This window comes from Gopherus evgoodei, chromosome 1 (assembly GCF_007399415.2).
Source record: "Gopherus evgoodei ecotype Sinaloan lineage chromosome 1, rGopEvg1_v1.p, whole genome shotgun sequence".
In the NCBI taxonomy this organism is placed as follows: Eukaryota; Metazoa; Chordata; order Testudines; family Testudinidae; genus Gopherus; species Gopherus evgoodei.
Window position 1 is genome coordinate 155664258 of NC_044322.1, and position 14474 is coordinate 155678731.

The following is a 14474-nucleotide window of genomic DNA, read 5'->3' on the forward strand; positions in this document are numbered from 1 at the left end:
TTACCTACACATACAAATGTACATACTGCAACATTAAACAGTTTGAGAATATTAATCAGTAGCAGAGATACAAATTGTAATGCTTGAATATATGGAAGTTGTTAAATGAAAAACATTTCCTTTTTAATGTTGTCTTTCGAGCAAAATTTACACTTGACATGCCTACTGGATATTAAGAACTGACCTTTGCTAACACCTTATTAGGATGAATATGGCTTTATTACTTTTAACTTGTACCTTGATATCTACATGAAATATTACAGGACTATAAAAAGTCATCAACAACTTTGGGGGCTTTTGTTTAAAGGACAAAATGCAATGCACCTTTTTTATAATGCTATCTTGTCTTTTGCTGTAACAAGGAGAAAGTCTGAAAAAGGAATGCTTTATAAGAATTTAAGCCAAATGCAGCATCTTGTTAAAAATGCATTGAAAGGAGCCTGATGACTGAGAAGAGATGCTGACTAATAAGTAACATTTCAAATATGTAAATTCCTAGGTTTCAAGGCCAAAAGGAACTTCTGACCATCTAGTCCAGGGATCAGCAACCTCTGGCACACAGCCCACTAGGGTAAGTGCCCTGGTGGGCCAGGCCGTTTTGTTTGCCTGCCACGTCCTCAGACTTGGCCAATCGCGGCTTCCACTGGCAGCGGTTCGCCGCTCCAGGCCAACGGGAAGCGGCATGGGCCGAGGGATGTGCTGGCCGCCGCTTCCCGCTGCCCCCATTGGCCTGGAGCGGCGAACCGCAGCCAGTGGGAGCAGCGATTGGCCAAACCTGTGGATGCAGCAGGTGAACAAACTGGCCCAGCCAGCCAGGGTGCTTACTCAGACAGGCTGTGGGCCAAAGGTTGCCAATCCCTGATCTAGTCTGACCTCCTGCATAACACAGGCCATAGAACTTCCCCAACACCATTCCTATAGCATCTCTTTTTAAAAGCATCTAATTTTGATTGAAGAATTGCCATTGATGGAGAATCCACCAAGATGCTTGGTAAATGGTTCCAATGGTTAATCACTCTCACTTAGGAAATAAGGTCTAAATTGTTTTCTGAATCTGTCTAATTTCAGCTTCTAGCCATTGGATCCTCTTATACTTTTCTCTGCTAGATTGAAGAGCCCATCATCAAATAATCGTTCTCCATGTAAATATTTACAGACTAATCAAGTCACTCCTTAACCTTCTCTTTATCTTTTCTCAGATACAGTGTTAAAAACACCATATACTAAAATGTGGTTCGCTAAACTAAACATTCTCCAATTATAATGGAAATATAGATTTGAATTGTAAGGTGTAAGAAAGTCAAACTAAGTAGAAAAAGGTTTACTGTGAAGTTTTAAATTAAAACAACCATTACGACAACTTAATTGAATGCTTGTATCTGCCAAATGGAATCTTCAGCTAATTGGATTCTGTTGAAGGAAAATATGCTATTATGACCTCATGCTTAAACCAACTATTCATTAAAAACAGTTCACCCACTCATCTTAAACATCTTCTCTGTTGCACAAGATAGATAACACTTCGCAGAAACAAAAGTATAGAAATAATATAAGAATCCTACAATCATGGCAGAACTGTTTTCTCCAAACTATTACAGGACAAAGTGAGAAAGTGATGAAGCCATCCACACTGCCTACAAAAATCCCAACCACCTTATCCGAAGCCTCAAAAACAGACTAGAACCTAGATTTTACCAGATCTGAGACGGCATCTGCCAAGAAAGGACTTAAAGAGATCACTGTAAATGCTTTACCTGATATCAGCCCACAAGGGATGGTACTTGGTAACTGTGCCAAAACATCGACTATCTTGCCATTGCTCAGAGCTAGTATTAAGGCAGCACACATGCACACCTTCTTATACCAACCCTTCCATATCAGTGCCAGTCAGTATAATTAAATATCCCCATAGTTCTCAGAATTAGCGCAGTAGTATTTTAGACAGAAAGATACAATTGCTAATTACTTTTTTCACACCTGAAATTTCTTTGGGGGAAGGGAAGTTGAATATCTTTGTTTATCGTTTGTTAAAAAGCATCATTACAGTTTATTGTTTTCTTTCACATTTCAAACACAAAAGGATGGTAAAGTAAACTAGTATAAGTAGCAAAAAGCATATTGAGAGCCAGTAGTATTCTCAACCTTGTGCAAGTAAAAACAAATGAGAAATTTAAAAAAGGGGTTAAACTGCATTATTTAAAGATTCTCCAATCTGAATAGTTAAAGCCATTAGTAACATGAGGACTTCTTTAAAAATACAATTTTAATCTTGACAATGTCCATTTCAACATGAATTTACTGCAGCGTAAGGCATTAGACTGCAATACTTATAATTAAGACATTCTGATAGAAAGCAGTGTAAGTAACTGCAATGAAAGCAACCTGTAGTCTATTTTGTTCGGAACATCACAGACAGTCTCCATATTAGCATTAGATGAATGCCATAAATCAATGTGAATCTTAGAGGCTCAGAAAAGCAAAGCTGAAACAAAATCCTTACACAGCAAGGACTGAAAACAAAACTATACTGAACATAAAATACATGTTTTGGTCTTGTATGTTCTGTACCCATGGTCCCTCTTCTGCATTAAAAGGAAACTAGGCATTATTTTCAGCCTAAGGAAAACTGCTGCATATAGTACAGAATGAGCTCAATGATTTTCATGGCAACACCTCGTGTGGTAAACCTCTTCACCCACTTTAAGTTTCATACAGATTACTATATGCTGTGGTCAGAATTAAGGTTTTAAGTTAAAAAAATGCACTTAGTGTGATTATTTATGAATTATGAATCTAATTCACTGCCTCGCCATTAGAATGAAAAACACTTAAATATTATAGCATATATCCCTCTCATCAGCAAAGGGGAGTTGCTTCCAAGTAAAGCTTTACATATGAAGTCTTAAAGATTTGTCTATAACTCATCTCACTGCCAATTAACTTGAGGTAGATTAACATATTTGTGAAGGCTCCTACAGAAATTTCTGAATTCTTTATTCTAAGCCAAGCCCTAATTAGAGTATATCTAGATGTGTGAAAGTTTGTCAACAATCCAAGGCTTAACCTAGGACTGGCACAGTAACATGACCAATGCTAGTATCCTAAATCAGTGCTTCTCAAAGTCGGACCGCTGATTAGTCTGGGAAAGCCCCTGGCAGTCCGGGTGGGTTTGTTTACCTGACGCATCCACGGGTTTGGCCAATCGCGGCTCCTATGGCAGCAGTTCACCACTCCAGGCCAATGGCGGCTGCGGGAAGCGGAACGGGCCAAGGGATGTGCTGGCCGCCCTTCCTGCAGCCCCCATTGGCCTGGAGCGGCGAACCGCGGCCAGTGGGAGCCATGATCGGCCGAACCTGCGGATGCGTCAGGTAAACAAACCGGCCCAGACGACCAGGGGCTTTCCCTGAACAAGCGGCGGACAGGCTTTGAGAAGTATTGCCCTAAAGGACACCACTGAATTTTAAGTTAAAGACAACAAAGTTTAAACAAGGTACAGTATAAAAGTTTAATTGTTTTGAGAGTCTGTGTAATACTTGTTTTATTTTTAGGGATAAAATAGTACATTATATGATGTATACAAGTGAAAATCTCACCTCAAGTGTTATCTAGAAGATACACTTTTATGAATGTATTCCTCCACCGTCCTTACACTCCTTTCCTCCAACATCCACCCAACGTGAACAATACCTACTAACAGAATTAAAGCATGGGAAACACTATGTAAACTGTTCTCTGGCCGTTTATTATCACAATCTTAATTTCAACCAATTAATTAGTATGAAATTACAATGAAAACATATTCCAATAGGCTAAAAGCAACTAAAAATATTTGTCTGTTCAGATAAAATAAACTACTCTTACCAGTGTACTTGTTCATTAAAATTTTAACCCAGAATTTAAAAGAAGTCTAGCAGTAAACTACATTTTTGTGTTAGCTAGGTTTGCAGATCAACAGAACAGAAATATAAAGGATATACTTCTAAGATTTGTTCAACCTCTGAGATGTGTAAAACGCTATCATTCTGCTTTCCATAGAAAGGCATGTTTTCAGGGAAACTATTTAAGATGGCAGTGATAACTATATATCTGGAAAAAAATTATACACATTTAAATATTTCATGTGTCTAAAATGCAAATCAAAGGCCAGGTGTGCAGTTTTGCAAGAGCTAAAATTACTGTATCAATCAGTAATAAGTCACAGGAACATGCAGACACTTAGTTGTTGTTTTACTGAGAGATGTTTAGCAAGATGTATATGCAGCAATACAAATCAGTTTTACACTAGCCTTCCTCCTACGGCTCAAAGATAATAAGCTTCAAAGATCTGAGGTGGTACAAAGTAAGAACTCCAACTATAGCCCCCAACAGATATCTTGGGATACCATTCAAGTGGCAATAATATCAATTATATAAATAATGGAGCTATTCATTATAACAGTCTTTAAGAGAAATTACATCTTTCTGACCTCTACAAAAGAAGGCAACTAAGGGCTTGTCTACATCAGAAAGTTGCAGCGCTGGTGAGGGAGTTACAGCGCTGCAACTTTGAGAGTGTCCACATCTGCAGGGCATCACCAGCGCTGCAACTCCCTCTTTGCAGCGCTGGCCGTACTCCCGTTTTGTCTCGGGTGTAGAGGATCCAGCGCTGGTGATCCAGCGCTGGTAATGCAATGTAGACACTCACCAGCGCTTTTCGTGACCTCCGTGGAAGGAGGAAGCCTCTGGTAATCAAGCTGGTTTCCTTTCCCGGTTTGCCCTCTCGGTCCCGGAGCCAGCCAGCAAACCGCAGGGAAGGAGACCTGCTTGCTCGGGGTTCCGGGACCGAGAGAGCAAACCGGGAACGCCGCGGTTTGCTCTCTCGGTCCCGGAGCCAGCCAGCAAACCGCGGGGAAGGAGACCTGCTTGCTCGGGGTTCCGGGACCGAGAGAGCAAACCGGGAACGCCGCGGTTTGCTCTCTCGGTCCCGGAGCCAGCCAGCAAACCGCGGGGAAGGAGACCTGCTTGCTCGGGGTTCCGGGACCGAGAGAGCAAACCGGGAACGCCGCGGTTTGCTCTCTCGGTCCCGGAGCCAGCCAGCAAACCGCGGGGAAGGAGACCTGCTTGCTCGGGGTTCCGGGACCGAGAGAGCAAACCGGGAAAGGAAACCAGCTTCGCCGCGGTTTGCTCTCTCGGTCCCGGAACCCCGAGCAAGCAGGTCTCCTTCCCCGCGGTTTGCTGGCTGGCTCCGGGACCGAGAGAGCAAACCGCGGCGTTCCCGGTTTGCTCTCTCGGTCCCGGAACCCCGAGCAAGCAGGTCTCCTTCCCTGCGGTTTGCTGGCTGGCTCCGGGACCGAGAGAGCAAACCGCGGCGAAGCTGGTTTCCTTTCCCGGTTTGCTCTCGCGTTCCCGGAGCCAGCCAGCAAACCGTGGGGAAGGAGACCTGCTTGCTCGGGGTTCCGGGACCGAGAGAGCAAACCGGGAAAGGAAACCAGCTTCGCCGCGGTTTGCTCTCTCGGTCCCGGAACCCCGAGCAAGCAGGTCTCCTTCCCCGCGGTTTGCTGGCTGGCTCCGGGACCGAGAGAGCAAACCGCGGCGTTCCCGGTTTGCTCTCTCGGTCCCGGAACCCCGAGCAAGCAGGTCTCCTTCCCTGCGGTTTGCTGGCTGGCTCCGGGACCGAGAGAGCAAACCGCGGCGTTCCCGGTTTGCTCTCTCGGTCCCGGAACCCCGAGCAAGCAGGTCTCCTTCCCCGCGGTTTGCTGGCTGGCTCCGGGACCGAGAGAGCAAACCGCGGCGTTCCCGGTTTGCTCTCTCGGTCCCGGAACCCCGAGCAAGCAGGTCTCCTTCCCTGCGGTTTGCTGGCTGGCTCCGGGACCGAGAGAGCAAACCGCGGCGAAGCTGGTTTCCTTTCCCGGTTTGCTCTCTCGGTCCCGGAACCCCCCTTGAAGCCGCCCAACAGCGCTGCAGTGTGGCCACATCTAACACCACTTGCAGCGCTGGTTGCTGTAAGTGTGGCCACTCTGCAGCGCTGGCCCTATACAGCTGTACTAATACAGCTGTAACAACCAGCGCTGCAAAATTTTAGATGTAGACATGGCCTAAGGGTATACCTATCTCACAGAACTGGAAGAAACCCCAAAAAGTCATCCAGTCCATCCCCCTGCCTTCACTAGCAGGACCAAGTACTGATTTTGCCCCAGATCTCACAATCCTGGGTTTAGCAGGCCACTGAACTCACAATCCTGGGTTTAGCAGGCCAACGCTCAAACCACTGAGCTATCCCTCCCCAACATGTCTACACTGTGTAGGGTGTGTCTACACTGCCCATGTTACAGCATGGGAATGCTGTAACGTGGGCAGTGTAGCCAAGCTTTATTGCCGGCGGAGAGCTCTCCCAGAGATAAAAAATACTCCCCTCAAACAAGGGGTGGTAACTTTATCCAGCGATAAAGCGCTGTTTTTAGCACTGAAAAGCACCAGTATAGACTTTTGTCGCTCCAGGGGGATGTTTTTTCACACCCTTGAATGACTAAAGTTTTTGCACTGAAAGTGGCAGTGTAGATACAGCCTAAGCAAGCATAACTAGTTAGCAGCACTGGCAGCACGAAGACCCAACCTATTTCTTGCTACAGTGCTGTGTCACCTTAACACTACTCTGACACCATTAACCTATTTACATCACAAAGAACAGTTTAACAGACCACGTGATTCTGAAACATTGAACGGTTCACTTTAAAGTCCTATAAATAATTTACAGCTTATTGTGCTATCTTTTCAGAAGCATTTGCACACAAAATAAGAGTCATTTTATACTTCAAAATATTTACAACAATCCCCTTTGAAAAGATGTTCATAAACATAGGCACATACATTATGCCCTTTTTACTAACCATAACCACATCTGAGTAAAATACACTAGGCACTATAATTCACACACAATACTATCACCTGAAGAAATCACACAAACATCAGAAATTGTTCTTCCTACTGGTAGTGCCAGTTTTGTCCAATTTCTTAACCACAGAAGCTTTTCTCCATTTGACAAGCATTAAGTAACATCAGTTAAACCATTTCTTGTGCTAACCAACAAGCCTCTTTAAAGCTTTATAGCTGACAAGGTGCTTTATAAAAGCTATAGGTGTTAAGACAGTTGTGCCCTATGATAAACAATAAAATGAAAAGTGCCCCAATATTGTATTTAATTAAGAACAAAGCAATCTGATCTTAAGAATGACATGTTGGTGTAATTCTGAGGAAACACAGTCAGTCATTGAAGAAAGATGACTATTTTATCCCTGGTTTTCAAGTCAAACAATTACTGATACTTAAGCTAACAGTCGTGTTGTGCAAAATAAGTTAAAAAAATAAAATTCCACTCTGCTTAAAATCAAGAGAATATTGTAACTAGTCATCCTTACACCAGGCTTCCACAAGTCAGTGTCAGCAACAAACTGAAAAACAGTTTCACTGCTGAAACACCTACATCAATTTTTGAATGAGAAATATGCATAAAATAAGGAAGTTATAGGTCTCTTCAAATATGGTGCATCTCCCTTTCATTTCCATTTTGCAGCCAAAACATCTAAGCCCCAAAGATATGAAATGTAAGAGAAGACTAATAAAATGGGTTTCAATACTGGACAGTCACAGAAGAGGGGGAACTTCAGCTTCAATTTCCCATCAACGTACTGATCAGACTGATTCTCCGCATTTTTCCTAATATAATTGAACAACACAGATAAAGAAGGTGGGGGACGCGGACTGTCAGTTTCATACACCCTACCACACTGGTGAGCCAAAACAGCGGTGCCACGTTAACAGCTATCCCAACTTGGGTGTGATGCAAGCCTTGAACATCGGCGTAACAGCAGTTGCATAATAAGCCTCAAAAAGGCCAAGTTCTCCTCCTGCGTGGTTATTCCGAGCGGATGGTGGGCAACGCCAGGGATTCACGCGGGAAGTGGGCATTACCTGAGACGGAGTATCACCGGCATTGCCACTATCGAGCTGGTTACTATGCAGCAGAACACAGGAAGACACCTGGCGACCCCAGGCGCAGATACCCCCACGGAGAGGCGGCTCTACAGAGGAGACTTTCCCGGCCCCTGGCCAGCCGGCAGCCACAGACCCGGGCTGAGCAAAGCAGCAGCGGCGGCGGCGGCGGCTGTTGCAGCCGGGTTGGGTGCAGGGCAGCTGGCGGAGCACGGGGGCCGGAGGAGATCCCGGGTAGCTTCTCCCCTCCGCGCCCATGCTCCGGGAGGCGGGCGCCGCCGTGGAGTCACCGCGGCCGCCGCACGCAGCGGAGGGCGCGGGTGACACACGGGCACGGCGGCTCAGGTGGGCGCCGAGCGGAGCATCCCTGTCCCCGCGCGCAGGGGCCGGGCCGCCGCCGCCCCCCCCCCGCGGAACTTACTTGCCGATCACCTCGCAGAGCTCGTACACGTCCTCGAACAGCACGTCGTCGTCGGCCATGGTCCAGGCCGGGGGGGCCCCGCTGGAGAGGCGGCCCGGGGGAGGGGGGCCCGCGGGCACGATCCCCTCCGCGCTCCCCGCCGGGCACCACCTTCAATCCCAGCCTCCGCCGTCGCCCGGGGGCTCCCGCGGCCACGCCGGGAATCCCCGCTGCTCCTGCGGGCCGCGGCCGCCCCGCGCGGCTCACGCTGGCTTCGGGCTCCGCGACCCCGCCCGCCTCGCTCGCTCGCTCTGGCCGCGGCTCCCGCTAGCGGGGCAAAGCGGGCACCATGCAGGGGCCGGTGTCGCGGTAGGAGGCAGCGCCGCCTCGTTCTTGGCGGTGCACGCGCGCGAGGGGAGGCAGGCGCGACCCCGACCCGCACTCCGGGGGTAACGGCGGCGACAAGCGCTTCACCGGCGCCGGGCGGGCGCGTGCACCGCCACCAATACTTTCCCAGCCCGTCACGCCAGCGAGCAGGCGCGCGCCCCCCGCCAAGCACGCACGCGGGCCCCTCTCGCCACCGCCCCCACCCACACCCTCGCCACAACGGCGCGCAGAGCCACGCCCACTACTCCAGGAGACAGAGCGCGGCCCCTGTGCGCAGGCGCGCCGGGTCCCACATAACGTCATGGGAAGTGAAGGGCCTCGTGGAAGGAGCAGGCTCCACGTGAAGCTCGGGAGGGGAGGGGTCGTTCCCTGCCCGGGTTCCGAGGCACGCGCTGTGCGTGGCCCATTGAGAAGCTGCGCCCCGCTCCCTGCTCAGGGCGAAGGCGATTGTCCGGGGCCAGCGGCCGCGTGCGGTCAGTGTCCGGGGCAGCGCAGCGGTGCGGAGAGCGGCTGCTCCTTCGGCCCGGCGCTGGGCTTTGACAGGTGCCTCTAGGAAGCTGACAGGGAAGCCTTTCAGACGGACCGTGCAGCAGCGACCCGAGGGGGTAAACCGGGGAAAGAGGAAACCCTCCTGATCTCTCTCTAGCCGGGACCGCTGCCAGGTGGCAAGGCAAAGGCTGTTCGGAGAGCCGTGGGGTCGCTATTAAGGTGGCAGCCGCACCCCGGGTTATCAACTGCTTTTCTGTTAGTCCAGGGAAATGGCCATTTAAAGCGCCATTTATTGCCCACTCCACAGGATGGTCAAAATCGTTTCCTGTAACAGTCACGCAAGCAGTTTCAGAAGGAATGTAATAGAGCCTCCTTCCCCTAAAACGGCACAGCTGAGCTCCTCCAGTTATAAAAGGAGGAAAGATAACCACCTTACTAGTCCTCAGTCAGAGCCTTGATTTTTCTTTTTAAATCGTGCACTGAAGATGATCATTCTTAATGGGGGAGCCTAAATGCTATTTCTTGCTGTACCATTTCACTTAGGAGGCATTATAAGGTAGTAAGGTGTTGGATATCTAGTGAGCTTCAAACTTAAAAAAGCAAATGGCTAGTAGGTTCTGTTCCATAAACCTTTTGGAATTATACAGAACCCTATGCAGAAGCATATTCTTAATTGCTTAACAGGTATTTTTTAGCCAGAGTTTGGAAAGGTAGTTTTCAGAAGGGAACTAAAGCATTTATCAGGGAGTTCTGAGATTTTTCCCTAGGGAAAATATTATTGTTTATAAAAAAAAGTTTATTAAAAAAGCTCTTAGGCACATGTGCAGTTATTGAAACTTATTAACATTAAGTAAGATGAACTTCAAACAGTCATCCCACATGGTATTCTAAAAATCAGATTTGGCAGCTGCTGTAGGTTGCAGGACTGAGGACCCTTCACCAAGAACACCCAGTTTGCTGTCCCCAGACAGTTAAAAGAAGCAAAGCAACTACACTGTATCGCCAGCATTGTGGTAATACACAAGGTGAGACACCTCCATGTATTTAGGGCCCAAACTATAGATAATCAGCATCTTGGCTTATATCTGGAAGCAAAGACAAAGCCAGTAAAGCCTTTAATGAACAGGTGTTATGTTCCCTAAAGTTCACACTACTAAGCATGTGAGCCTCCAAATTCTGCCCTAGTTGAAGCAGCTGCGTGGTCTGCAAAAATGACCTAAAGCAGAGCTTATTGCAAAATATGGTCAAGAGGTTGTAAATGTTGAATTACTGGTTATGTACACACTGGGCAGAATTTGTCAGTCATTCTAGATAAGTAGATGAAGTAATAATGAAAAGTGACTCAAAACAATTGATAATCTGGAAGTACCTCAGACAGAAAATCTTTATAAAATGTGGATATGTTCCTTAACATATTCTACAAATGATTCCCCAAGCTACCAGCATCACCTCAGTCTTGTATGGCTTGAGCTTCAATAATCTCATATTCATCTGAGTGCCAGTCTCTACCATGCACTAGAAAAGACCACATCACCTGGGTTTAACCAAAGAAAATTATGTGAAAGAGAAAGCATGTACTGTGCATAATCTTCATACTGGTGAAATTGTAGATCTAAGGTATCCATCTCCACTAGTAGCCTAAACATGCCATGTTCAACACAGGAGATGGCAAAACAAGCCACTCCCTTTGGGATTATCTCAAAAGAAAGAATCTATTCTAAGCAGGGCCCATGCATCTAGGGTATCAAAAGCTGAAGACAGAGCTAACAGAGAATCAGTATGGACATTTGTCCCCTGTCACTAGGGTGACCAGACAGCAAATGTGAAAAATTGAGACAAAGGGCGAGGGGTAATAGGCGCCTATATAAGAAAAAGACCCAAAAGTGAGTACTGTCCCTATAAAATTGGGACATCTGGTCACCCTACTAGGTCACCTACTACCATGTGATATGTGCTATACTTAAACCTAAAGTCTGATTGCAAGCAGTAAAAATAATAATAATAATAATTCCCACAACTTTGTCAATAATTGTTACACAGACTGTGAGAATGATAATTAGACAGCATTAAAAAGATGAGGAGTACTTGTGGCACCTTAGAGACTAACAAATTTATTTGAGCATAATCTTTCGTGGGCTAAAACCCACTTCATCGGATGCATGGAGTGGAAAATACAGTGGGAAGATATATGTACAGAGTACATGCAACCCCTATCTTTTAATGTACTCTGTACATATATCTTCCCACTGTATTTTCCACTCCATGAATCCGATGAAGTGGGTTTTAGCCCACGAAAGCTTATGCCCAAATAAATTTGTTAGTCTCTAAGGTGCCACAAGTACTCCTCGTTGTTTTTGCTGATACAGACTAACACTCTGAAACCATTAAAAAGATGTTTTCCTTGGTAATGGACTTCATCCCTGCCTGAGGGAAGCCATTTTCTTGACTTTTTAGAGACAGACATTGATAATCCTTGCCAAAGCAACCAACGCTTCCCTACTAGCTTTTACCAGCGAAGAAAGACCTGGTCTAATTTAAAAGTTGCTGGTTGAATCCTGACAGCAGAACCCAATAAAAGTTTGTTTAATAAAAGTGGTTGAAATACAAGCAGAGAAGAGTTTATATTTGTCCCCTTCTGGAATGGCTTACCTACAATGAAGGGGGCCAATCTGATCTGAATCCCACTGACCTTATAGTAGAAAATGTCTCACAGCATGAAATAGCCAACTGTTTTTGGGCAAAAGATGCTTGGATTACTAGGTGATCCACTTCCCCGAGCATTTCTGCTGATTGCAGATGCTAGGGTGGAGAACCAACATCCCCAGAATTCTCTTCTCTCCAGCATATGTATGTATGCAGACTCAGTCTGAGCACAACAGTGCCACTGATACTTTGCTCTCCAACTCATACATTTCATCTATATATGTACTGTTGATAAGAAATAACCTTAATGTCCTATTAGGTCACTGATAGGGAGCCATAAACTGCACAGTATAGTGTCAGGGTGCAAATTCCATGAGCAGACAAAATTTATTGGTCCCTGTACACTCATGGCATCAGAAGTGTGTCCTGACTAAAATGCAAAGGGGAGGCAGAGGTCAGAATGTGGCAGAGGTGTACATCAGAAAGTAATTAGGGCTATTAGCACATAGACTGGCTGGAACAGCATATTCCCAGCTTCTATCATCAGTTAAAGGAGGAGTTTTCAGTCCCAGATGAGATTTTGTTTAAAGGCATCAGGATGATGATTCCTAAGATGTCAAAGAAAAATATGTTAAAAAAGATACATGGAGGTCATTTGAGCAATTGATCTTGGATTATCACCAGATAAGTCTGCTCAGTGGTTTGCGGGGAGATGTTGGATGGGATGGGAACTGAGTTACTGCAGAGAATTCCTTCTTGGGTGCTGGTGGGTGAGTCTTGCCCACATGCTCAGGGTTTAGCTGATCGCCATATTTGGGGTCGGGAGGGAATTTTCCTCCAGGGCGGATTGGCAGGGGCCCTGGAGGTTTTTTGCCTTCCTCTGCAGCATGGGGCATGGGTCGCTTGCTGGTGGATTCTCTGCAGTTTGAGGTCTTCAAACCAGTTTTGAGGATTTCAATAACTCAGTCCTGGGTTAGGGGTTGTTATAAAAGTGGATGGGTAGGGTTCTGTGGCCTGCCTTGTGCAGGAGGTCAGACTAGATGATCATATTGGTCCCTTCTGACCTATGAGTCTATGAGTCTATGAAACAAAAAATCTACAAGAAGGGCCCGAGACATAATATATGGGCCTCAAATAAACAGTGATATATTGAGAATGCTGTTAAGACTTGTCACACATGCCAAAAATATAGGCCAAGTCAAGCAAAAGAGCGCATGTCGATGGCATAGGAAATATTGACACCCAGGAACAAAGTAGGCAGAAATTTGTTTATGTTGGGTGAAAAAAAGCTATGTTCTTGTCCTCTGCTTTTTTTCTCACTTCCCTGAGGTAACCTTACTAGACGAAACTACAGTTAGGTGATTGTACATATAAAATCTATTTTTACTAGACTCGGTATACCTGACATGGTAATGTTTGACAATGGGCCACAGTTTAGTGGGCATGAATTTAAGCATATTTCAGAGACGTATAGGTTTAGACAGGTAATGACCCAGTCCCTATTTCCAATTCAATGCATTGGTATAAAACTGTCAAAATAATAAAGCCTACTGAAAAGGGCTGTGGAGTTGGACTCCGATCTTTATTTAGAACTGTTAAATTACAGAATGGCACCAGGGAAACATGGGTTGTCACCTGCTGACATTTTGTTCAACAGAAAACTTAAAACAAGAATGCCTGCAGTGTTAGAAACTGATATCAGAGTCACAGGGGATTTGCAGATGTATACAGAGACAGATGAGGCAAAAGAAACTCAATATGATTTGGGGTTCTTGGAGCTGCTTAATGAAAATTACACTTTGCATATCTATGATGGGAAATAATTATTGCAAATAGCAGCGGTGTCACAAGAGGTTGAAGTTGTCTGCTGATACATACTGCAGATGAATAGGTGACATCTACAAATTGCAGAAGAGATGGAGATAACAGGCACTGAGTTGGCCATCTTGCCTGAGAAGGACTCAGAGAGACAATAACCATATCAGGTTGAGGGGGCTGTGTCCCATCATATGACACAAGCACAACTAACAGACTTCCTACCTCCTGCCAACAGTGATACTGATGTCTCAGGAGAGATCTGCAAGTTCATGCAAAAGTGCAGGACACCTCAGAGACCAATTGTTTAGTTAGTAGGTTGGTAATACATAATTTCAAATACAAATGTAACCCTTCTGCCCCTCTGAGTTGGCAGCAACAAGGGCTGGGTTCAGTATCCAGGGGTTCCGTTTCAATAACACAATGCATAACCAGTTCGAGCCCCCAGCCAGTGACCTGGGACACTTACATATCATGCTACCCCGCATTCCCCCGGGCGCCTCTAGGAGGCAATACTTCCCCTCTCGCAAGCACGGAGTCTGAGTGTAGCAAAATCCTTTTAATAAAGGAGGGAAACAATGCGGCGTCACATTGGAGAAACAAAACAAACAGGATTATAACACCAACCATAAGCAAAAAACCCACCTCCAAGTACGTTTGGCAATGTACTTTCCCCCTTAGGGTCTTAAGTCCAATGACCTATAAGTCCAACAACCCAAAAGTCTCTGGTCAGTGCCACTCCAGAGTTCAAAAGTTTATCTGCAGAGTTTTA

General features: G+C 46.0%; 1 protein-coding gene across 11 annotated transcripts in view; it reads right to left on the reverse strand.

The window, feature by feature from the left end:
* Positions 1 to 8510, reverse strand: part of CASK (calcium/calmodulin dependent serine protein kinase) — a 415898-nt gene extending 407388 nt beyond the window's left edge. For 10 of the 11 annotated variants that reach the window (XM_030576389.1, XM_030576372.1, XM_030576320.1 and 7 more), the window contains exon 1: positions 8390 to 8510. In XM_030576389.1, coding sequence (XP_030432249.1) covers positions 8390 to 8448 — 59 coding nt within the window. In that variant the 5' untranslated portion in view covers positions 8449 to 8510. Of the gene's footprint in view, positions 1 to 7947; positions 8095 to 8389 lie in introns of those variants that run through there. The other variant, XM_030576328.1, reaches the window with a different exon arrangement.
* Between the last annotated feature and the right edge of the window lie 5964 nt (positions 8511 to 14474).